General features: G+C 35.6%; 3 protein-coding genes across 4 annotated transcripts in view; 1 reads left to right on the forward strand and 2 right to left on the reverse strand.

Annotated features, from left to right (window-relative positions):
- Nucleotides 1-25,444, reverse strand: part of LOC121639986 (Fc receptor-like protein 5) — a 907,115-nt gene that overhangs the window by 817,995 nt on the left and 63,676 nt on the right. The gene's annotated exons all lie outside the window — the stretch shown is intronic.
- Nucleotides 61-16,119, forward strand: slc12a10.1 (solute carrier family 12 member 10, tandem duplicate 1). Its single transcript, XM_041985609.1, has 28 exons — nt 61-73; nt 2,303-2,490; nt 4,386-4,542; nt 4,774-4,899; nt 5,032-5,107; nt 5,826-5,921; nt 6,067-6,206; nt 6,628-6,738; nt 6,876-6,987; nt 7,198-7,328; nt 8,375-8,459; nt 8,732-8,889; nt 9,052-9,159; nt 9,472-9,595; nt 9,783-9,884; nt 10,649-10,804; nt 10,984-11,083; nt 11,308-11,419; nt 11,574-11,708; nt 12,486-12,592; nt 12,746-12,828; nt 12,934-13,002; nt 13,181-13,285; nt 14,644-14,755; nt 15,030-15,116; nt 15,289-15,424; nt 15,521-15,588; nt 15,762-16,119. The coding sequence occupies exons 2-28, from the start codon at nt 2,330-2,332 to the stop codon at nt 15,898-15,900; spliced, it is 3,096 nt and encodes a 1,031-aa protein (XP_041841543.1). The 5' UTR covers nt 61-73; nt 2,303-2,329; the 3' UTR covers nt 15,901-16,119.
- Nucleotides 16,466-20,070, reverse strand: LOC121640039 (C-type mannose receptor 2-like). The gene is made up of 6 exons (XM_041985710.1): nt 19,918-20,070; nt 18,906-18,978; nt 18,401-18,778; nt 17,936-18,182; nt 17,734-17,837; nt 16,466-17,611 (listed from the first exon to the last, which is right to left on the reverse strand). The coding sequence occupies exons 2-6, from the start codon at nt 18,937-18,939 to the stop codon at nt 17,265-17,267; spliced, it is 1,110 nt and encodes a 369-aa protein (XP_041841644.1). The 5' UTR covers nt 18,940-18,978; nt 19,918-20,070; the 3' UTR covers nt 16,466-17,264.

Consider the following 25,444-nt stretch of genomic DNA (forward strand, 5'->3'; position numbering starts at 1 on the left):
CAGAGTTTCACAGCTGAATGAGAAATATTTCATCTGCTGACAACAGCTCATTCATCTGCGAAGGAAAGCACCTGTAAGTATATCATTTTTAAATGATTTTGGGTTTAGTGCTGTAATTCTTAAACGCTTTAATGTCCTGTATCAAAAAGATACCGGAGCTGTATCTTTCTCTGCAAGTATTTAAAGTCTAAAGCTAATCAAGTGATCAATTGTATTGGGATTTCATTATCAATATGCAAAACTAACCTTAACCCTGCCAATAATTTCTTTAAATATTCTCTTAAGAAAAGAAAAGAAAGGAAAAAAAAAACAAAAACAAAAACAAAACTATTTGAATTTACTCTAATGTGAATAAAATGCATATAGAGCCAACAATCCTCCTCTGATTCTGAGATTCCCTTTTCAGAACACACACACACATATATATATATATATATATATACACACATATATATATATACACACATATATATACACACATATATATACACATATATATATACACATATATATATACACATATATATATACACATATATATATACACATATATATATACACATATATATATACACATATATATATACACATATATATATACACATATATATATACACATATATATATACACATATATATACACATATATATATACACATATATATATACACATATATATATACACATATATATATACACATATATATATACACATATATATATACACATATATATATACACATATATATATACACATATATATATACACATATATATATACACATATATATATACACATATATATATACACATATATATATACACATATATATATACACATATATATATACACATATATATATATATATATATATATATATATATAGAGAGAGAGAGAGAGAGTGAATGTATTTTTGTGTGTTTATGTGTGGGTTTGTGTATGTTTTTTTTGTTTTTGCTGCTTTCATCAACATTGTTAACAGAAATGGGATGCAAATGTTGGGAATAGCCCAATAAATAGCTAATAATGCAAAAATAAAGTGAACACTGTCTGAATGAATGCTAGTATTTCTGTAATGGTGTCTCCCTGAGGACCCGGAAATTCAGCCACACACACAGTGATAGATTCCAAGAAAGTAATTTATTCAGTCCGGGTAATGGAGGAGATGAGCAGGGTTTGGTCCAGTAGGAAGCGGTGGCGCCTTCCTCAGGTAAAGCAGGGAATAATATCCTGAAAGGGCTCCAGAAACAGTCAGTATGATCCGCAATCCAAACGAGCAGAGATTTAAGAAGCCAAGAGTCATAAACAGGGGTAGGAGGCAGACTACTTAGCTGGGGCAGGCGAATATCCGTGGTCGTTCCAAAACAGGTCAAAAACCAGGAGATCACAAGGCAGGAGCAGTCCGACAGGGGATGAGGCAAGAGAAGTCCAAGGGCCGTAACTAGGTCAAACACAGGAATCAGAAAACAAGAGTAAACGCTGGACATCAACAAGGCAAAACAATGCTGACCATCTGGCAGGGAAGCAAGGACTGGAGTGAGCTTAAGTAGGGAGGGGAGCAGGTGAAGAGAGTGAGCAATCAGGATTGCCACAGGTGGAGCAGATGAGCATGATGAGGGACTGGAGGCCCAGCAGAGCAGCAACCATGACAATTTCTTTGAGATTCACAAAAATCTTCAGTGGCTTGACTTATTTTGCAACAAGAACCCAAATTTAACAATTCTTTTGCATTTCTTAATATTGAAAACAGTCTCATGGCAAAATGTGAAATAGTAATGCCTGTAAATGAAAATGGAATCCACTGAACAATGTTCACAAATATCTATTTTTCAGTCCAGTTTTCTGTTTAACTCTGTCTCTTGAGTTTAAAATATTAAATATTCCAATGAGGTATTACATATAACCATAACCATGCCTAACCATAACCATGCATGGTTATGGTTAGGCATGGAATGTACTTGGTTATGTTTAGACATTGAAAGCAAATTGTTTTCCAGTAAAATACAGAGAATTACTGTAGTAATATATAACACCAAAATATTAGTTTCCTGGATTACAATTCACCAAATCCTTTCCCACATCTCTCAAACATGTCTTATTAAAATGTATTACACTGAAAGTTATATTGGATGGCACAAAAACACACACTTTTCTGTTGTTTACCCATTTAATATTTTGTACCATGAGGTTAGGTTGTATCAAGTCGCTAATGGGATTAAGAAAACTAAAAAAAAAAATAAAAAATCCAGAGAAATTGTAATAAATCAATGACAAAAATTGTTCAACTTTTTCCCATTTCAGTCTACAAGAACTAGTAAGGAGTTGAGGATGGGGCAGCTCAAATCCAAGGTTAGTGGTGCAACCCTGGGTGCCAGCGTCTTGAACAGTGAAGAAGGGCCTCCAACATACTCTTTACATGGCAGAAGCACCGAAGGCAATAATAACCTCCAAGTTCCTCCTTCCATCGTTGTCTCTGATGAGGATTCAAGGTTTGTAATAACTGCCAGGCTATCCCTAAATCACCTCTGCTCATTCTGCTGAGAGCAGTGGAAAAAATAATACAATATAAAATTATATGTATCTATAAAACAATTACTATAAAAATAACACATTATATTTACATCACAATAAAGTCCCAAGTTTGTTGCTATAATTGCTCCAGTGGAATCTACTCTAGAGGGATTTCTTGGCAGCTATACAACAAGATCTTTTACTCTTTTTTAAAACATTTTTATAAATACTGAATTATGTGAATAATAAAATGTGTTAAATCTATATTTATATCTTAAGTTCATCCTTATCTCTACCCTATGTTGCAATAGTCTGGTTGTCAATCATGTTTTTAATGCACAAATTGGAGTTCTATTTTAGGAAAATATATCAAAACAGTACGTTTTTTTGATAATCCTTAATTTTACTAATATTTTTTAATATTTCTGCTTTAGTAGGGTTGCTTTGTCTCTCTCTCCCTCCCTCTCTCTCTCTCTCTCTCTCTCTCTATATATATATATATATATATATATATATATATATGTATATACATACAAATATATTTTAGTAATAATTAATAATTCATGTTGTGGTAAATAACCATGGCCAATACATCACCTATCAGGCATTACGGCCTTCCTTAATTTTCCTCTTATACTTGACCAAAGCCACCATTTTTCTCAGTTTCTTCATGTTTGTGACTATTACTTTATTATGGAAAATTTAGACTTCACCTCCTCCTGCAGACAACCCTACAAAGACAAATTTAAACCACTTATAGGAAACTGTGAAGGACCAAGCTGGTAAAGGACAAGGACACAGTTGGTTTAAAAAAAAAAAGAATGGGTTTTATTTACCCAAAAGAATGTTCACAAACCAGTTTTGGGCCTTTTTAAAAGAGGTCAATTGAACAAAACTGAACAAAGGTACAACGATAACTCAAACTTTAAACTAACTGTTTAACAGGTAACTCAAAAGAACTCAATTAACACAAACCAAACTGACTTAACAAAACAACTAACCTGACCTCCCAAACAAGAAACAAAGGGTCACCTAAATACTGGCTGATCAGACCAGTTCTAAAACACAAGAGGGGTTGACAAATACTAACAAATACATTAAACAATTAGACAAAACCTAAACACACTATTACTTAACAAAAGGATTATTCAAAAATAATACAAGAAATCAAACTAATCAAAATCCTAACAACAAAACTAAATGTTTAACGACATGAAGGCCATTAATCTCCCCTCTGGAAGGAGCTGACTTGGTCTGGGCCCATGGCACTTCCTGCTCCCTGGCTTCTGCCTGTTGAGCTCACTGCTGCCCCCCAGCGTTCATCATGCTCCCCCAGCACCATTAAAAGACAAAAACATATGTTAAATACAGAGAACTTAAACAAGATTGAATATAATAATGTTAACTCAAACTAATTATAAAGAAATGTGTATGATGTAGTGGGGGTTACCGCCTTTAAATGTGTGGCTGCAGGTATGGCCATCACAGAAACAAACTTCGACAGCTATTGTTTTTTTGTCTCCACAGTGGTGTAAATGCAAGATCTAGCTTCACAGCTGACACTTAGCATTTCTCTCATTATTTAGTGCAGGTGAAAGATGTTCATTTAGTTGGAGTTAACAATTAGTGCAAAACATCACAACATCTTACAGATCAGATCTTTAGATCAAGATAAAGTCATTTACCTGTTAACAGAGTAGACAACAGATGAATATTTTCTTTTTCTGTCACACCAGTAGACATCTGCACTACCCAGCAATCATTAAAGCAGCTGCAAAATAAGACTGTTACAAATTAGTTTCAGCCTTTGCTGAATTATTGACGATATATCTTTCTGATGATGACATTGATGCTTTGTACTTATGACAAACAGTACATCAGAGCATCGGGGCTCAAGGACAGAGCTGCGCAGATCTTCCCTCTACAGCACCATAGACCTGGTGCCCCAGCTGGAGCATTATGCTGGTACCCTGCCACGCCAGCAGGCAAGGAGCAGACCTTCTCTTGAGGCTCTCCGTAAGGCATTTGAGGTAAATTTCTCACTGCTAAGAACACCATCTTTGCACAGCTTTTAATTGAGCAGGCGACAAGTTAATTTTACTAATAAAAGCTACGTTTCTTTACTTTAGCAATATAAACCAACTCATTAAGATTTACTCATTTTAAATGTGATTCAGTGTAAACAAGCAAACAGTCAAATAATATATTACAGCATTAAATGTTATGTAATCAATTTAAATTTATTCTTTTATTTTTGTCAGGAAGTGGAGGTCCGAGTGGAGGAAGCATCCATCTCAGACTCAGGCAGCTTGCAGGTGCCGTGTGAAGAGTCTCAGGACTCTAAGAAGAAAGCTCCTATTAGATTTGGCTGGATAGTTGGAGTCATGGTGAGGAAAACATGGCTGTATTTAAATCTTCTGCACATAGTAAAGTTTGACATATTGCTTCTTTGATTTGACTTAATAAACAAAATCTTCAGCTGTCATTTAAAAGTCACTTTCTTTGAACTTTGGTCAAAGGTTCGCTGCATGCTGAATATTTGGGGGGTCATCGTGTTCCTCCGCCTGTCATGGATCACCTCTCAGGCAGGCATTTGTAAGTCCAGCTTTCAATTATTCTTCCACGCACTTAATCATTTCAGCTCTGTTTTTAAGCCACTCCAACACTCCCTACTCTAGTCCTGCCTTCTTATCTTTAACTTAGATTGATTTACATTGTCGTGGACTGATAATAATGTGTGCATAACTCTGCTACTCAGCTTTATCTCAGGAACAGAGTAAAACTTCCAGTGTGGAAAAAAAGAAAGAAATTAGAGCAACAAGACTTTATTAAACATTGACAACCTCTTTCTACATCAGGAAAGGTTCATTCACTTGTAACCTTGATTTCTTTACAAAGAAATCTGGTCTGATCCTGAACATCAACACTTTTTCCTCCTCCCTTTAGAATTAAGTACCATCATATTGGTAGATACCTCAGGAATTGTACTGAATAACCTGAAATTGTCAGTAACAAATACAAGCACTTCTTCTTCATAGCACATAACTGCACCCTATTATTATTATAAGACTGAGGTTACAAATTATTCATCCTCAGTATCTGTGCAGTTGCAGACAGTTAATAATAATTGTACCTAACTATAAAAACCCAGATTGAAAAACTGGGGAACAGCATGTGTAAAGCACATAAGCTCAGTACAGATATCTGTGTAAGTGAAATCTAAATTATCAATCAGTAAAGTAGCATAAATATTTTTTTTTCTGGTTTAAGATGGCTCAGTTAATATTAATGACCTTCTTTGTCCTCATATTAGTGCTGACATGTCTTATAATCCTGATGTCTGTGGTGGTGACCTCAGTTACTGCGCTCTCCATCTCTGCCATTGCCACCAATGGAAGGGTGGTCTCAGGTAAGTCCATGCAAAGTCAGAATTCAAACTACCTTTGAAAAAAGTAAATATTATAAAGTCTGTGCAAAAGATTTGAACTGTATGTGAAACAATGATTTATTTACCTTTTCAAATACATCTGTATGATTTTTAAACTACTTTTCAGGTGGGGCGTATTTCATGATCTCTCGTACTCTGGGTCCTGAAATTGGAGGACCCATCGGGATGGTCTTCTCCTTTGCTAATGCTCTGGCTTGTGCACTCAACACAGTTGGCTTTGCAGAGGTGGTCCGAGATCTAATGCAGGTATGTTTTTGGAGCCTGGGTATGCTGTGTATAGTCTGGCTAATCAGGCAAGCCCAGGCTTTTCTCTCCCCGCCCATTTCAGCTTGTCCAGGGGGATCCCGAGGAGCTCGCAGGCCAACTGAGGGAGACATCTATAAACCTAACAAATCTTCAATGTGTGCAAAATTTGGCAAAAGTTATCTGAGATGAAACAAACAATAAGATGAACTTGAAGTTGTCTTACAGCCTTGAGGAGGTTTCCATTAATAGGCTCATCATACAAACATAGTAATGACTGAGTAAATTCACACATTCAACACGTATTCTGCTTAGAAATGTATGGATGAGTCAGGGTGTGTGAGTCTTACGTCCTTCTCTGCTGTTGTGCTAATTTAACAATCATTCTGCAGCTTCTTCTGAATAACTTGATTGATCAATGCAGGAATTTGGTGTGGTCATGGTCGATTCAATCAACGATGTCCGTATCGTGGGTGTGATCACTGTGACGGTTCTTCTGCTCATTTCATTGGCTGGGATGGAGTGGGAGTCCAAGGTGAGCACATACTGATGCATTTTATTTTATCTTAATCTAATCTGTTTTCATTCATAATCTATTTCAACAACTTTTATTTACTACTATTCATCACAGCTTGTCTCTTTTGACTTTTCCAAACTCCCTCTGTTTTCCAGGCTCAAATTTTATTCTTCCTAGTTCTCCTGGTCTCCTTTGTAAACTACTTTGTGGGCACAGTAATCCCTCCCAACATTCAGAAACAAGCCTGGGGCATCTTTGGATACCGAGGTATGTTATTGTTTTCAACACAGTATTATACCGGATACACTTACCCATATCTATCTATCTATCTATCTATCTATCTATCTATCTATCTATCTATCTATCTATCTATCTATCTATATATATATATATATATATATATATATATATATATATATATATATATATATATGAGGGATGGTTAATGATATAACTCCTATCTGGCTTTCTTTACAGGAGATATTTTGAAAGAGAATCTCACTCCAGACTGGAGAGGTTCTGAAGGCAGCTTTTTCCAGATGTTTTCCATTTTTTTTCCTGCCACCATCGGCATTCTGTCTGGAGCCAACATCTCTGGAGATCTGAAAGTATGACAATAAGACACCGAGATACATTCCACATTCAAAAGGACTACAACTCCTGTAAAACTAAGATTTTTCACAAAAAAAAAAAAAAAAAGAAAAAGAAAAATCTTAAAAAACAAAATCTGGGACAATGTCATCTATTTCAGTAGCATTTCTTCTTTTTGTAACAAGACGAACAGATGTCTTCTTCTTTGTCATATATTTTATTTCATGATGAAAGTCCAGCACCTGGGCTGTGAAGCCATGCTGTTGTAATGGATGCGTTATGTGCTTAGCATCGCTTTGGTGACATACCCAAGGCTTTCCCTAAAAAGATACCACGTGCATGTGGAGCACACGAAGATCTCAAAGACATATAAAACTTGCTATGCTGTTGCTTTTCCAGATGTGCATGCAACAAGGCACTAATGCACCATCAGAAATGCTTACTGTGCACTTACACCATTTCCGCTTTCATCCAAAGGTTGTGGCAACTAATTTCAGTTTTCAAATAGTCTTACTACACATAAGAATGGCTGTATTCTTTGATCATGTTTGCATATGACCTCTTCTTTGCATGATAGAGGTATAACCGGCACTTTTGGATAGCAAGACAATGATAATCATGGACATCCAATACTGACTTTCAGCCATGTCCCCAGTCCCCTGTGCACAGAGAGGTTTTCACTCTCATTAATCTTATTTATTATTATTTGTTTGATATTTACTAAAATATTTTCACAATCTTCAAACTTCTTTGCGGATTGTTAAACATTTGCTCAGCTTTACCTTTTAGAGACTTTCTCCCTGCTTTCCTCATACCCAGTCATGTTACCGGCCTGTTGCTTATTAGCTTAACAACCTGCAATGTTTCTTTTTGTATCACTTAATTTTCCACCTTTTTTTGCCTTGGTTCCGACATGTTGCTGCCAGCAGATTTAAAACTAGCTATAGATTTTCTATGTGCTATAATTTATACCTGGTTTATGCAAATAACTGATTTCTGTTTTTAACTATTTTGGAAATGGCTAGTACATGGTTGCTAATATGTTTATAATTTCTATTTGCAGGATCCTGCTACTGCAATCCCCAAAGGCACCCTGATGGCAATATTTTGGACTACAGTGAGCTACTTGGGAATTACTGTAACAATTGGTAGTTTATTTATTTATTGTTTTTTTTTTATTTTATTTTATTTGTACTTATCTACCCATATCTACCTGATTTTTGTTGGTCTCCATGTAAGAATAGTTGTCACACATTATGCATAAACGTGTGAGGTCAGTGTAGAATAAAGGATTAACTAATACAAACATGTTTTAAAATGCCTGTAAGCATGGATTAAGGATAATAATAGATAAATATGAATAATTGCAGCAATATTAAGCAAGGCACTGCTATTAACCAGGAATCCTAATGGTTTCTAGGAGCATGTGTGGTGCGGGACGCATCTGGAAATATGACTGACAACTTTACTGGAAACATTACTGACGGTTGTGTTGGACTGGGATGTAATCTGGGGTGGAACTTCACAGACTGCATCCAGTCACAGTCTTGTCAGTACGGGCTGGCCAACAGTGTCAAGGTACAACCTCAAAAGACATTTTGCTTGTAATTAAAACATGTGATATAATACATTAAGACTCTTTCTTCGAATTTTTAAAATCTTTGCTCATAAGCTGATAGTTATTGTCAAATATGGTCATTTATAAATCTCATTCTAGCTTGTGGTTGTTATTTCAACCAGGTACTGGGGCAAGTTTCTGGATTTTACTACCTGATCACTGCTGGTGTATTTGCAGCCAGCTTGTCTTCTGCTCTCGGATTTCTTGTCTCCGCTCCTAAAGTCTTTCAGGTGAGACTCTGATGCTAAGCTGCCGGTTTTATATCTAAATTGACCTTTCATCTAAATATAATTGCACCATTAGATGAACACTTGTTAATTAAATCTTACCTGACCAGAAACCAGTCAGTTCACAGCATTAAACCTCAGGTTACTATACTGCATTTGATGTTATATCTTGTTTGGTACTGGCACAGAAATATTAACAGTAAAATCTAAGAATTGTAACTGGACTTTTGTCATGCAGGAAAAATACTTAATTCTATTCTGATCATGTGATATATGACTTTTCTTTTCTTTTTCTTTTTCTGTCTTGTTTTTCAGTGTCTTTGCAGAGACAAAATATACCCGTACATTATATTCTTTGCAAAGGGTTATGGGAAAAACGATGAGCCCCTCCGAGCCTATGTCCTCTGCTACTTCATTGCAATTGCCTTTATTCTCATTGGTGTGTGGGGTGCAGTATCTTTACAAACAGCTTAATTGTAAATGAAAAATATATATATTAAAATATATATATATACACATAAATATTTTTTAAACTATTTTTTTCTTGCTCTAAATGATCAATATTTGTTTTTATTTATCAATTTATTTAACTTTGTTCTTTTTTTCTGCCTTCTGTGACACCACAGCGGAGCTAAACACCATCGCAGCCTTGATCTCCAACTTCTTCCTGTGCTCCTACTGCCTCATAAACTTCAGCTGCTTTCATGCCTCCATCACCAATTCTCCTGGTGAGTCAATCACTCTAATAAAGGATAAACATAAACAAACACAATGGGGCAAATTACTATCCAAAAATCTAACAAAGAAGTAAAAATAATCCTCGGTTAAAATCCAGATATTCATTTAAAAATATTACTTTGTTGGATGGCCAAACCAACCTCTCCCAATAGTTAGAAACAGTGCTTATGTTCACAAATTTAGCAGTACTTACATATTGTGTCTTAAATTCTGTTGCTGTTCTTAAGCTCGTGTACGACAGCATAATTATCTATTTGGAAAATGTGACTCATACAGAAGTCCTCAGTGGTAGTTGTAATTCTAAAAAAAAAAAAAAAAAAAACCAGATTAAGGGTGAGTCATACAATATTTCCACCCTAACCAGTTATGTTATAGACATAGCAACCCGAGCAATACATTATTTTGCCATCACGGGAAGGAGGATGTGTCTCTCCTTATTGTGATGCACATGAAGGGAAATACAGAATTGCAATATTCAGTTTGCACTGAGAAAACAGTGTCACAGAAAGAGGAACTCAGCCGATAAGGCTGAAACCGAGAAAGCTGACCGTTTCTGGAGCCTAAGATCCTCTATACTTATCAACGAATATGAAACCTTATTGAGAAACAACTTTATGTAACTTCATGTAACTTTTTGTAATTCAGTTTCCTGAACAGAAGAAAAAACCTTTAAAAGTTTTATGGCTGCTACTTCAAACCCAGCAGGGTAGAAAAACTTAAAGTTTCTGTTTTCTTATTGTTGCTTCTTTTTTAGGATGGAGGCCTTCATTTCACTACTACAGTAAATGGACAGCTCTGTTTGGAGCAGTGATCTCTGTGGTTCTCATGTTCCTTTTCACCTGGTGGGCTGCTCTCATCACCTTCTGTATCATCTTCTTTCTGTTTGGATATGTCAACTACAACAAACCAAGTGGGTCAAAATGGTCAAAAAAAAAAAAGAATTTTTCTAAAATATGTTCAAGCTAAATTTTTAGCTTAGTATTGAAAGGTATATATATATATATATATATATATATATATATATATATATATGCATATATATAAAACAAAAAAAGGAGAAATATCAGAACATTTTCTCTCATCTGACAGAAATAAACTGGGGTTCTTCGGTCCAGGCCGGCACATACAACATGGCTTTGTCATACTCTGTGTCTCTGTCTGGTGTGGAGGATCATGTCAAGAATTTCAGGTGAGGTTTCTAAAGTCTAACTTATATGTAGCGCAAATGAATCATATAGTGAAAAAGAATGTAGATTTTAGTTTTTTATTAAAACATATTTTAACTTAACTACATTTAATATTAGCAAAATATCACCTATTTCCTTATTTTTTCTTTTCTTTTCTTTTTTTTTTTTGTCAAACCAGTACTGGAGGTTCATGCAGAAATATTTTCTCTTACATGTCTTCTTTCAGACCACAATGCCTTGTTTTGACCGGGCCTCCAAACCAGCGACCTACACTGGTGGACTTTGTTGGCTCCTTTACTAAACACGTTAGCCTCATGATCTGTGGAGACATCATCATGGTAGGTGACCCATAGAAAAGCTTCCTAAATTGAAAACATAGGAAGCAATTTTTCTATGGTCCTCAACATAGTCTTGTAGAACACATTTAACATACAATATCTCTGTGATTGAATGTCTTTATTCCCTAAAGACATTAAATGCTGAAACTTTCAGGAGCAGGACAGGAAGACGCGGCCGCAGGATGCTACAGACGGGTTGGTTAAGTGGATGAACAAGAGGAAGGTGCGATCGTTTTACACTCCTTTTACAGCTGAAAGCCTCAGAACGGGAGCTCATCACCTCCTACAGGTACATCCTTTCTCTGATCTGTTTTTCTGAGATGTAGCCTAACTCCTCCTCCAGAGGTAGCTGGACTTTTGTAATAGCTGGAATTTGTTCAGCCTACTTGTGACTATGTTTTTTTTTTTTTTTTTTTTTTTTTTTTTGCAAAATAACACAAAAACTACCAAATAAAAAAAGATGAAGCAGATGATAAGTTAATTTTTGGTGCACGTAGGCATCACTTTTTTTTACAATGCAAAATCCAGCTGTGGCCTCGCTGCTAGATGGATCCTGATTATAAAAAGATGTATCTGTCAAACATTAGACGTTCTCACCTTGACTTTATTTCCTCATCATTCATTATTTGCTGAGTAATTTGCTTGTTTGTAATAAATATTTTATGGATGGATCAAATACTGAGCATAAAAATGGACACCACACCAGTGTTTACATTACTAATTTAAAGATTTATTAAAAAGAATGAAAAAAGATCTAAAAGAAAAGGGAATTTCACCAATCACCCAGAATGAGAGATTCATTAGCAGTCGGTCTTTTATAGACTCATCCCACTTTGCACATGCTTATAAATCAACTAATTGGGTGAAATTTGAAAACAAGAAGTACCATAATAAATAGAAAAATCCATAATCTAGATCAGGGTTTGGTATATTGAAAATTGATATTGATAACATTTACGAATGAAGACTAAGAAATATAAGAAAAATCTACAAGCATGATGTTTTAATTTATTGCTTTGACTTCTTTCTTTCACTTTTCTTCTCTTTTCTTTATTTTTTCTCTAAGGCCTCTGGTCTTGGCAAACTGAAGCCCAATATGTTGGTGCTGGGCTTCAAGGCAAACTGGAAGGAGAGTGCTCCTGAAAGCATTGAAGATTATATCAACACCATTAGGTGAGTTTCTCATTACTGTATCAGAACACTGACCATTTTAGTACCAGCCAAACCATGGAACTATAACAACAAACTCCCTTTAATAAATAAATAAATAAATAGAAGATAATAATAAAAATTATGTCTTTGTTTTTCTTCTCTTTTTTTCTCCAGTGATACATTTGACTCAAACTACTGTTTGTGCATCTTGAGGATGATGGATGGGCAGGATGTTTCTGATGATTTAGATTTTGAAGGTTGGATGCCGATGTTTTGTTTATTAAGTTTACTATAACATGAGATATTAATATTATAGGTAAAATAAAAGATGTATGATTATGGTTATTATGTTTATCTTGTAGTAAACCATGGTTTTGAGCCTGATGAATCTGTGGAAAATGATGATCATCAAACTAATGAGGAGGAAGGAGGTGAGAACTTAAACCAACCAAACCTTTAGATTATTGCACTGACTCATCTTATAAAATATAGTATAGTGTAATGTTACGTAGTTACTTGCTGATGTTGCAACGATGCCACATCTTTACTTGTGCTTTAATTCCTGCACACCTCAGGCTGCATTACTTCTTTATATTGTCGGTTTTGCAGCTGATGACATTTCTGATGAAGGCAACAGTGAGCAGACCAAGACGGTGTTTCAGAATCACCAGGGGAAGAAGACCATCGATGTGTACTGGATAGCAGATGATGGAGGTTAGTCTGGAGAATACAGATGGGTGACATGTTTAATCAAAAACATAGAATCATATTTTATTCAGTTTCTGACAGGGACTTACCTGAAAAAAAGGAAGCTGATGACTGGATATAAATAAGACTCTTAATGGTACATAAACATTTAAAACATGTGTGCAATTTATACTTTATCTATGTAATCCAACCATGTCCTTCATAAATGTTCTTAATTTATTATTTCTCCACAGAGATTGACAAAGAAATTTCATTTCATCTTATTTAGTTTTTCATTTTGCAAAGAGATTTGTTTTATTGTTGATCTGTCCAACAATATATTTCATAAAATGACCTTTCCAACCTCCAAAGAGGGTCTTTCCTTAATAAAAAAAAACAGCCGAAGTGTTAAATGTTTAAACAAATTGAGTGTAAAGTCATGCTGGCATAACATAAACAAGGAAATACTTGCTCAGGCAGGTCCAGTTCATGACAGAAGGTGGAACTCAAAAACAAAAACAGCCAGATGAGAAATGAGATAACGGAAGAATGTCGTCTGCCATGCGTCATTGGGGCGGCAGTGGCTCAGGCGGTAGAGCAGGTTGTCCAATGATCGGTAGGTCGGTGGTTCGATTCCCGCAGTCATCTGTCGTTGTGTCCTTGGGCAAGACACTTAACCCTCCTTGCCTCCAGTGTTGGCATCGCTGGTGTATGAAAGTGTGGATGAGTGTTCGGTGATGGTCGGAGAGGCCGTAGGTGCAGACTGGCAGCCACGTTTCCGTCAGCTTGCCACAGGGCAGCTGTGGCTACGCACGTAGCTTACCATCACCAGGTATGAGTGAGGAGTGGATGAATAATGGATTCACAATGTAAAGCGCTTTGAAAAGTGCTATATAAATCTAATCCATTATTATTATCATCCTACGAGATTTTTTCATTTTAAAGATGCATGTGTGTCATTTAAGGGAGCCTTTATTATTGGCTGCTTCATCCCAAACGTGGAAGCAATTGTGTGTGTGTGTATGTGCATAAACAGGGAATTCTTTTGACCCTGTAATGCTGCCTTTTAATTTCTTTTACTCAGCTTAGTTAAAAGCTGAAACTAAGGGCACAGAACACTCAAACTCTTTGGCATTCATAACCATCACATCTTATCATAATCAAATATCTGGTGGATCTTCATCCTGCTGTCATACTGGTGTCCTTATATGACCCCATGCCGTCATGTATTTAAGCAGTTGCTAATGTTGTAAAATTGTAATTTAACCCAATGTTTCCATTATTTCATTCAACTCCTGCAGGTTCTTCTAGTTTTAGACTATTTTTAGACTAATTTCTCCCTGTCCTGCTTTCCTCATTTTGTAATTTAATTATTCTCCTTTAAGGTTTGACTTTACTGGTGCCTTACCTGCTCACCAGGAGGAAACGCTGGCGCAGGTGTAAGGTCAGGGTTTTCATTGTGGGAGATGAACAAAACATGGAGGAAGGACGCAATGAGTAGGTTCTCCTGATTTACTAACATTAAATTTGACCAAAACTTCTAGAAACACATTTTGAACTCCTCATGAAGAAAATGAATCAAACGACAAATTAAATGTGAATGCAGAATTCATGAAATGAATAAACTGACTAGTCTTTTTGTCCCATTAATAATAAAATCTGTTGCTAGGTTATCAAACAGTCTCTACTGATATCACACCTGTACAAGCTGTTGGCTTATGAGTGGATATTTGGTGTAAAGCAAATCTGAATCTTTGATATTTTCTTTCAGGATGATTGCTCTGCTGAAGAGGTTCCGTCTGGATTTTAATGACGTTATAGTCATGACGGACAGTGACAGACACCCTCAAGCCAGGAAGTATGCCAGAAAATCCTTTGCTATCACTGTAATGAGTCATAGCACACATGTAAATTGTGACAAAATTTTTAAAGTGTGGCTTTAATAATTAAAAAAAAAATATCTAATTCTAATTCAAAACAACTAAATATATAATTTTAATATTTTGTTTCTTCTTCATGTTGCTTTGCAGCCTGAGCAGGTTTGTGGACAGTGTTGCCCCCTTCAGGCTGTATGATGAACAGCAAGAAGGAGTCTCAGTGCAGGAACTGAGACAAACAGCCCCATGGAAAATATCTGATGAAGTGTTTGAGTCCTTTAAACTCAAGGTAAACCATACTGTCCACTGTGTAAATGTCTACATCTGGATCACACTTCTCCTCTCCTCTGTGTGACTAAGTTTGTTCGCTCTCCTCTTTTTGCAGTCTGAGAGGAAAGTAAGGCTGAATGAAATCATCCGGAAGAACTCACAACATACTGCTCTTGTGCTTGTGTGAGTACTTTACATTATTTAAGTTTGGATCATCACAGGCTTTAGAAATTATTTAGTACAAAATGTGCCTTGTTGCAAAGGGAATATTTAAACTTTATCATGACAGTGAGTTATTTGTTTGTTTGTTTATTTATTTATTTATTTATTTATTTTTAATGTGATGTGGTTTCCAGGAGCCTCCCTGTGCCACACAGTGACTGCCCCAGTGCACTGTACATGGCCTGGCTGGACAGTCTGACCTGTGGCCTTCACTGCCCTGCGGTGCTGATACGAGGAAACCAGCAGAATGTTCTCACTTTCTACTGCCAGTAAAATCCCAGTCTGGTGGGATGAATGAGTCTGATGTCACTTTAGTTGCTGATAGAACTGAAACAGCAGCCACATATCTTTTTTTATCTTTAGTGTGTCAACTGTTGATTTAATACATTATATTTTATTGTAAAGTATTATGAATTTTCACATTGCCTCTAGGAGTCGTTCGTTGGCATGTACACTGGCTGTAAAACACATTGATTGTGCCTGAAATATTGTGACAGGTCTGCTAATTAAATAATCATTTGATCTGTTAAAGAAACTAAATTCTGTACAAGAAATAGTGGCTTCATTTTGTGACTCCCTCCATCAAAATAAAAAGCACTTTTTGTACATATATATTTTGTTTGTGTAACAGTGTTTTCTTTCTTTTCTATAATATTAAATACATGACAAGTATTCAAATGTGGTAAATTAAAGGTGTAAAATGTCTGGTATGTTGAAATTGTCATGCCAGTTTATTTTGTTTTAATAGCATTAGTTAATATGGCTCTAATTCACATCATTAGTCATCCCAGGCACTTTTTAAAGAAGTGAAGGCAAAGAAAGTTTATTTATATCACTCCTTTCATACACCAAGAAATCAAATGGGTTATATATAATAGAAAGGATATATAAACAGAAGTACAAACAACCCTTAAATCATTAAAAATCATGTTAAAACACAATTATACTGATGTACATAAAACATGATAAAATATGAAAAATGTATAAAACATGTATATCAAAATGATTAAAAGAAAACACATTAGTCTAGAAAAGGTAACGGACCCCATGCAGATATACACAGATGCATGAAATGAATTGCCCTTTAGGGACTAATAAAGTTTTCTGAATTTAAATCTGGATGAAAAGAAAAAAAACACATTTTTAACCTGAATTTAAAAGTGTCTATACTTGCTGAAAGTTTAATCTCCACTAATAATTTGTTGCAGCATAACAGCTAAATGCTGCTTCTCCATGTTTAGTCTGGACTCTGGTCTGGACTAGTTGACCTGAATCCTTGGATCTAAACCCTGCAAGGTTTATATTGTATGAACATAGCATAGATTTATTCTGGGCCCAAAATATAAAAAAGAAAGCAGTTACTGTCCTCTATTCTCTTAGATAATTTCATCAGGTCAGACACGTTTAAACCAGGCTGGTTAAGTAAAATATGACATGCATTAGATTTAAAACATAAAGATCTATTTTATTTAATTTTCTTTTTTCTTTTTTTAATCGAGCCAGAGGAGGTCGATACAGCACTAGGATCAGTAATAACAACAACATGGGTGATTAAAGGGAACTCATTATATTGACAACATAAGACTAACCAATCACATTACAGCAAATGCAGGTTTCTTCAAGATCAGTAAAGACGTTTAAGATTTAGAACAGATGAAATTCATCTTATTGTTGTCATTTATTTTGAACCACTTATGCTCTCCTCCTGTCTCCATGGCTCCAGACATGTCACAGTCATTCCCATCTTGACCTGAGGCCCAGTTCTTATAGGTGACCGCCTGATTACTGACCCAGAACCAGAAATCCAGAGTGCAGGTGTAGCGCAGTCCCGTCCAGACATATGGAGTTGTGGCGTTCTTGGCTTTCTCCTGGACCCATCTCTGCTCATCCAGGTTAGTGATGGTGACCAGATCACGGTGGTGTTCCCTGCAGTAGTATAAGGCATTCTCCCAGTTCATCTGTTGACGGATAAGGATCACTTTATCTGTTCCGGAAACAAACAAAAAAAAAACCAAAAAAAAAAAAATGAATAATCATGTTCAAGTTGTTACCAGCTATTAAGCTAAATGTTGTGTTATCTTCATAAATCTTTTAAAAAAAACTCACCATCATAACAGAAGAAGGGTTTTTCCTCATTACAGCTACGACTGTTCCATCTTTCTGAGTCTTTCACCATCACAGCACATTGGTCTGTGGTTTGGCTCTGAGGACTACATGTAAACAAATAAAGGGAACTCATTTTAAAACACTCTTGCAAAGTAAAAACATAAAAAACCATAAATCTGCTATATGAATATGAACATTGTACTCTGTGATTGACACGCTCCACTGTCTGAAAGAAAAACTGCTCCCATCAGACCATCTCCAGCTGTCTCTGAACAGGCCGATAAAAAAAACATTCCCATTACTGCTGGTCACCAGGCTCTTCAGTTTTTCATGTTGTAGCTGGTCTACTCCACTGACCAGGTCTGTGTGATTCTCTCTACAGTATCTCTGAGCTTCCCACCAGGTTTTATTTTCTGAAATCAAATGGATTTTCTGAGAAGGATTGCTTTCTGTGGAATAAAGAGAGAAACTCGTGTCATAGTTTACATCTTTCAAACATAAAGTTAATGGCATCAGCTCTGGTATCAGAAACTCAAAAACACATATTTTCCTCTTATAACTGTAACATCTCTTAGTTCTGTTAATTTCATAATGTGGACATGAAATAATAAACAATCTCTAGTTTTATCTGTTGAACTTCAGAATTTACGTTAGAGGCTTTTCTTACCATTAAAACAGAGAAAAAAATGCTTCTTTGTTTCACAAGGATCATCTCCCAAATTGAAACGTTTATTTATAAACCCACAGTTCTCAGTTCCTGTTACACTTCCTTCGTTTTTTTCCCAGTTTGTCTCACTGTTATTGAACTCCACACCAGGCAGAGACCAGTGCCAGGTCCACGTTACATCTTTGTACAGACCAATCCACGCTTCGCCGCCCTGCATCATGGTGGATTTATAGAGGAGTCTCTTCATGTCTGTCATGTTTGACACTGTGGCCAGGTCAGTGTATTTGTTCCTGCAGTACTGCTGGGCTACGGACCACGTCATCTTATCGTTAATATAGCGATACTCATAGAGGAGACATGTGGTGAAACAACATTGACCTAAAAGAAGAGAAAACAGCCATTAAATCTCCCTGCAAGACAAATCAGCTCATGTCTTCTAACACACTCACTATTAGACTGACTTAATGAGGGGTCTGACTTCTAAGTCTGCCGTGGATCTACTTACCAACCAGGTTGAGTAGAAACAGACTCAGCTGCATGTTTCCACTTTCTCTGTTTGACTGGACTTATATACCTTACTGTTGAGACAAATGCAGTGATTTCAAACACTTACTTTTACATTTAGGGGAAAAAATGCAAAACCTGTGAACTTGCTAAAAGGATTTTATGGTGAAAGATAGAACGAAGAAGGAAAGAAAAGAACATGGTGTGTGTATATCTGCAGTCCTTCCAGAAGGTTGAACACATCACAGCTGCCTCTTTCTGAATTTGTGTAAAACAATATGTTCAACTAGATGCTGCCGTTGCTACAGAAATACTGAAAATATTTACTGAATTCAGTGGAAAAAAACTGAGGTTGTTTCAGTCATTTTTCTTTTGCTTTTACTGCCTTTAAAAAGAGGTTATTGTAATGCAGTATTATTTAATCCTGGTTATGCTGAGAAAGATAGAATATGTTTGCCTTTTGTATTGGTCATAAAGATTTTTGTTAAATGAAACAATATTTATTAAAAACTAAATGGCAGAACTGGGAGATTTTAATTATTATTTTATTCTTTGGAAATATAAAATAACATCAATGTAATAAAATAATAACAAAGAAAAAAGAAAAAAAAAAAGAAACGAAGACTTGGTATTGATAATATGGATATGTGGATCGATCTGCCCAACCCTGACACACAACATAGAAAAAGAGCCTATTTTTAAAGCGCTCTGACTAAAATAAAGTATATTTAAGTGTTGTACTTTTATAAATTAAGTAATAATACCATCTAAAAGTTAATGACTACATACAGTAGAATTTTACCTTTAATCATAATTTTTTTAAAGCATAAACTTCTAAAACGTCATCGAACAAGTTTACTGTCAGTAAGAGGAATTTACTGAAAATACGTTCTTTGAACTCAGCAGTTGTATTTGTTGATTTATGTAGAACAATTAAAATATTATATCACAAAACTTTATTAGCATTACCTAAAACACTTCATTCATCTTACTTATTACAGATCTTTACTTACATCCTGGTTTCCTCTCTGTCCTCACTCCTCTGTCCACTGATGTCTTTACCTTCTGTTCTGGAGAGTAGATGGGAAACGCTCTAAATATATACAGTAATGCATTTTCACGTTACATGTTTTTTACATGTTCTGGCTGCTGTACTAATTTGAATAGTAAAAACGTATACCAGCCATGAAAAGGCTTTGCTGAATGACCTTTCTGTCAGCTTTCGGAAAGTTGCTTTAATACAAGAAAAGATGCAAACAACCTGCATGCAAAATCAGAGGTACAAGATCCACTATGTACAAAAGAAACATTCATCTAAATAAATATGCCTTTTAATTACACAAAACATTTTAATTTGTAGGATTTTAAGATCTTTATCTATTTGCCACCTCAAATAACAAATGTATTATTATTTATTGCTAAGTTGAGGAAAAATGTGAACATAATCTTATAAATAAAGTTTATTTTCTCTCTTAACAGAGCTGATTTCATATTAGATGGCTGGATCATTTCTTATAATGCTTTTTAAATTCTAGGAACAACATTTTACATTTTTTCTCTTTTTTTGTATCTTTTATTTTTTGGGGGAGGCGGGTGTTGTGGTTGTTTTCTTTTTAAAGGAAATGGTATGGGAATAGCAATTTTATATGGCTTTATGCACAGGTGGCCATGCTCATCATACATGTATAACAAAATGCAAACATTTGTATTAATAAAAACAAATAATAAAAAAGAGATAGTAAGTTATGACACCACTGTGATGCATTCATTAGCAATGTTCAATGAGAAACATGTTAACATTTTACAATAAAATCAAAATAAAATAAAATAGTTATTCTGCACTTTATTAATCTGTATTATTATTATTCTTTATTATTATTATTATTATTATTATTATTATTGCAAGTACCCAGTGTTTTTAGTGATGATGTAATGGGACATAAACTGTAGTTTGCCTACACTGCTGTGCTTATGTAAATATTCAAATATTGTCCATGGAGCTGCTGAATAGAGATCTGTGTTCAAGAATAAACTTTTTATTAAAGTCTGGCTTCAGTTGGACATATGCAAAATCCCATTTTTATGCAATAAAACATTCATTTTTAATGGGTGACAGGCAAGGTGCCAGGATTTGGTTTCTAAACCATTAGGAAAGGAAAATTGTGTTCTGAAAAGCTGAATCCTTGATTCAGCTTTTATTTTATTATTTAATTTTTGGCAGAAACTACTGATAAGTGAAAAAACTGTCTCCTATGCCCATGTGACTGGTAATTGCATGAGATGTCATTGTTGATGTAGAGGCAGGTTATTGGGATTTTAGAGGGACATGTGCTACCATCAACTTGATGTATTTTCCTGGCTGGTTTGTGGTTTCAGCAGGAAGTCACACCTCATTCTGCAAGTCTTACAACAGCGTAGCCTCTTTGACGGTGCTTAGACATGGTGGCCTTCCTTTTTAAACATTTCAAAAAAGTGTTTTATTTCTGGATATTGTCCATAAACACCTGCCTCTAACACATTTTGACCCAAAAGTAGCCGACTATCAGCCCATAACCAATAACAAAGAGAAAGCTGCTGACTTGCTGTTGATGTTGATTAATGATGACTGAAAATAATTCCCACTATCAATAAAAAGATTTCGTACAGGAAGATGTTTTGAACCAGTGAACATAACCAGTTAACCAGCTGTTCTTCTGCTGGAAACATTGACGTCATCACCTAATTTCATAAATGTAATGAAACAAACCATTGAGGTATTAAACAGCTGTTAATTTATTTTTTTTATCATTGCATCATAACTTCGTAAACAACTAGCGTGTTCACCGCTAACTGGTTTGTATGGATCAGGAGTCTCTTTACGCAAAAAATATAATCATGTGAAAGCAGTGCAGTAATTGATTAATTAATTAATTGAAACTGTATTTACTGTTTATACAAAAGGTATAAGTGAGGATAACATGGGTATTCAGCATATACATCCAGATTTAAGTTAGTCCCTACTTATGTTATCTTGGTGTATTGGTCCAGTTTTAAGATGTCAGAACCCTTTTCATTTAGTAGACTACCCCACTCACATAAATTCCAGTTAAAATAATTTTGATGTAATGAAATCTTTCCAGTTTGACTCAGCAAGCAACATGCGAGCCTGGGAAATTATGTGGTGATGAAACCCATTTTATAACTAATCTGTCCTATAAAGCAGGGGTGTCCAGCTCCGGTCCTCAAGGGCCACAATCCTGCAGGTTTCTGATGTGTCCCTGCTCAAAACCACCTGACTCAAATCAATGAGTCACTGTGCAAAACTTAATGGGCTGCTGGATCTACTTAATTCAAGTCAGGTGTGTTGAATCAAGAAACACTGAAAACCTGCAGGACAGTGGCCCTCTAGGACCGACTTTGGACACCCCTGCTATAAAGTATCTCACTTTACAATCTAAAACAAAGTCTCCAAATCTCTGATATTTATCTGCACTGTAAAAAAAAATGTAATTTTACAGGAAATGTTCTGTAAATTTTAACAGATTTTTCTGTTTTCCAATAAAACAATGGAATGCTAGTAGATTTACAGATATTTTCAGTAATTTTAGATTTTAGATTTAAAATTACAGTTAATCAACCATAATGTAAGATTACATTAATATTATGTTTTTTAATGGTGATTTATTGTATTTGTGCATCTTTACCTGTACTTTTACATAAAGATTCTGTATTTTTTTTACAGGTTTATTACCATTTTCCATAAGACAAAGTAATAACTGTAAATTAACAGATACTGCAGTAATTTAAAGATGTACCTTTAGAATTACAAGTAATTAACGATAATATGATATTACATTTTTATTATGTTTTTTAAAGGTAATTCAACATATTTTTCATATTCAAATGTAATTTTACATAAAATGTGATGTAATTTCACAGATCTTTCCTAATAATAATAATGAAGAAATATGTAAAATTCCAGAAATCTTCGGGGTTTTCGACAAAATTACAGGTCATTAAGTATGCATCATTAAGGTGATTTTATGTATTTTTAGAGGCAATAAGTAGTATTTGTACAGACAAAAAATTAATTTACTACACATTACTGTATGAAGACCATTCAAAACATCAATTTACAAAAAGTGCACTTTAAGTAATGTAATTTTACAGAATAAATTCTTACATGTATTTTTACATACATGTATTTTTCATAACATAAACTGCCTGTAGATTTGGAGATACTGGGAGAATTTCAATTGTTACCTAGTATTGTTAGTACATTCCAGTGTAATGTTGCATTTTTTTACAGGTTCATTACCGTTTTCAATAAGACATTACATGTATTAGAAGATTTTAGCAGTAGTTTTAAGATTTACCCATAAAAGTAACCATAATATATGATTACATTATAGATATATTATCATAGTCAATTTAACATGTTCATATTCACATTTTCATTACAGAAATAAGCAGTCATTCAAAGTGTTGCCTTAAAATTTTAGGGAATTAATCATATATTTTTTTGTAGGGTAAACATACATAATAGTAATTGACTGAAAACAACTGTAAAAAAATACATTTTCCAAAAAGTATGAGATTATTTTTGAAGCCGCCATTACTGGTGAAAACCTTAAGATTTAACATACAAGTTTCCTTTTCTCTTCATAAATCTGGAATTGTCGCTGGAAAGTATTTGAAAAACCCTCTTGGTCTTGGATTTTTTTATTCTATGTTGTCATGTGAGCCTATGGGGACTGGACAGGACACTAATAAAAAATTCTTCATTCACTAATTCTGAGAGCACTTGCCGTTTTTACACTGAGGACCAAGCCTCCAATCTGCCCGTCCTTTTGGCGGCTCAGTCCGTGGTTGTAGACAGAAGGCGGCAAATTGGCGGACCAAAGCAGAGCTTTGGTCCGCCAATTTGCCGCCTCAGAGGGAACACTTATTTCCGCCTCCACTGCTGGATGGATGACCTGCACTATTGTGTGACCCACAGCTGAGGAGTTTTAAAACCAGGAAACAGCTGATCACAGCAGTCAGTCCATCACTTCATCCGCGGACATCAGGACAGGAGATGATCATGGTGCAAACTAACGGTTGCTACTTTCAAATTAAAAGCCCCCCTTCTAAGAACTCTGATAAGGTGCAATTTCAAGTATTTCCCCATTTTTCATCACCCTGTGCTCCTACTAAGTTACAGTACTGGGCATTGCTCTCCCTCTGCCAATCCGGGGAGGGCCCTGCACTGGAGCTCAAGTCTCCTTCTTTGCTTGAGGAGTGAGCAGGCCCTTCTTTTCACTCGATGGGGCGGTGGAAGGATCACGTTATGCAGCCGGACTCTACTCACTCCCTCAGGTGTTCCGGACGGCCAGGAGGAGGCAGTGTACTGGTGCATGTTTTTTTTGAGAGGAGTTCACTTACACAAGGAAACACAGGGAGAACATGCAAACTCCACAGAGAAGGCCCTTTAGCCAACCCCACCCAGGCTGTGGATGCTGATGATGTGGAGAAGCAAACACACCCAAGCATTCATAGCGTCCCGGCAGGAATTGAACCCAGGACCTTCTAGCTGTGAGGTGAGCTGCACTACTGTGCCACCGTGTTTCTTCAGAAGATATCATCTGCAACAACAGAACAGGAAAAATGAGACAAGCTGCACTTTTATAACATTTTTATTATTAGATCTGAAATAACTTTAACGTCATACAGCAGGTGTTATTTTTTCTTGTCTGACATATTGTGCATATTAAAAATGCTGAAACAGTAGAACTGACCATTTCTGCTGAGAACAGTGCACTCGTGGAAAAAGATTAAACTCTGAATCTCTAGATGACATTCTGCTCACACTTTTGAAACAATTTCTTGATTCCCATCCTTATTCATGTGAAACAGCAGGTGTTATTTTTCATATCTGACCTATTCTACATATTTAAAAACACTGAAAAAGTAGAACTATGTAGATTTCCACTGACAACAGTGGACTTGTGGAAAAAGAAGGCAAAACTCGGAATCTCTACATGACGTTCTGCTCACACTGGCTGTGTGACTGCTCTCACCCCAACACGGCGCTGTAATAAAAACAGAGACTTTCAGCAATGCAGGCACGGCACTATGAGGGGCAGTATAGGCCATAATATATTCACACACTCATACATACATACATTCTTACTCTCACATATATATATTCTCACTCTCACATACATACATTCTTACTCTCAAATAGATATATTCTTGGATGAGAACTGGAACTAAAAACCCCTCCCATGCATGTCTCATTCTGCACACACTAGTTCGTAGTGGGGGAAAAGACTGATGCGTTCACGTTTCCTATTCTGCATCCAGAGATTGTGGCTTTATTGTGGACAGTAGTGACAAAATCAGGAGGGCTTCACAGCTGGAGCAGAGGAAATAAGAAACTACACTCTAATAAAATGAGCCAAAAAACCTGCCACCCGCGAATGACGATATTAGCGACTTCACAGGAGAGCAAACCCAACATGGTTTTTAACAAGCGGACAACATGGAAAAATTTATTAATTAAGCTAGTAACACCATTTA

This window comes from Melanotaenia boesemani, chromosome 5 (assembly GCF_017639745.1).
Source record: "Melanotaenia boesemani isolate fMelBoe1 chromosome 5, fMelBoe1.pri, whole genome shotgun sequence".
NCBI lineage: Eukaryota > Metazoa > Chordata > Actinopteri > Atheriniformes > Melanotaeniidae > Melanotaenia > Melanotaenia boesemani.

Bases quoted from the DNA above. Each gene is read 5' to 3' on its own strand.
- slc12a10.1 (XM_041985609.1), top strand. From the start codon at position 2,330: ATGGGGCAGCTCAAATCCAAGGTTAGTGGTGCAACCCTGGGTGCCAGC. The intron at 5,108-5,825 runs GTAAGTCCAGCT...TCCTCATATTAG, and splicing joins CACCTCTCAGGCAGGCATTT to TGCTGACATGTCTTATAATC. The intron at 5,922-6,066 runs GTAAGTCCATGC...ACTACTTTTCAG, and splicing joins CAATGGAAGGGTGGTCTCAG to GTGGGGCGTATTTCATGATC.
- LOC121640039 (XM_041985710.1), bottom strand. From the start codon at position 18,939: ATGCAGCTGAGTCTGTTTCTACTCAACCTGGTTG. The intron at 18,779-18,905 runs GTAAGTAGATCC...CTCTTCTTTTAG, and splicing joins GTTTCTACTCAACCTGGTTG to GTCAATGTTGTTTCACCACA. The intron at 17,612-17,733 runs GTGAGTTTTTTT...TTTCCGGAACAG, and splicing joins ACCCTTCTTCTGTTATGATG to ATAAAGTGATCCTTATCCGT.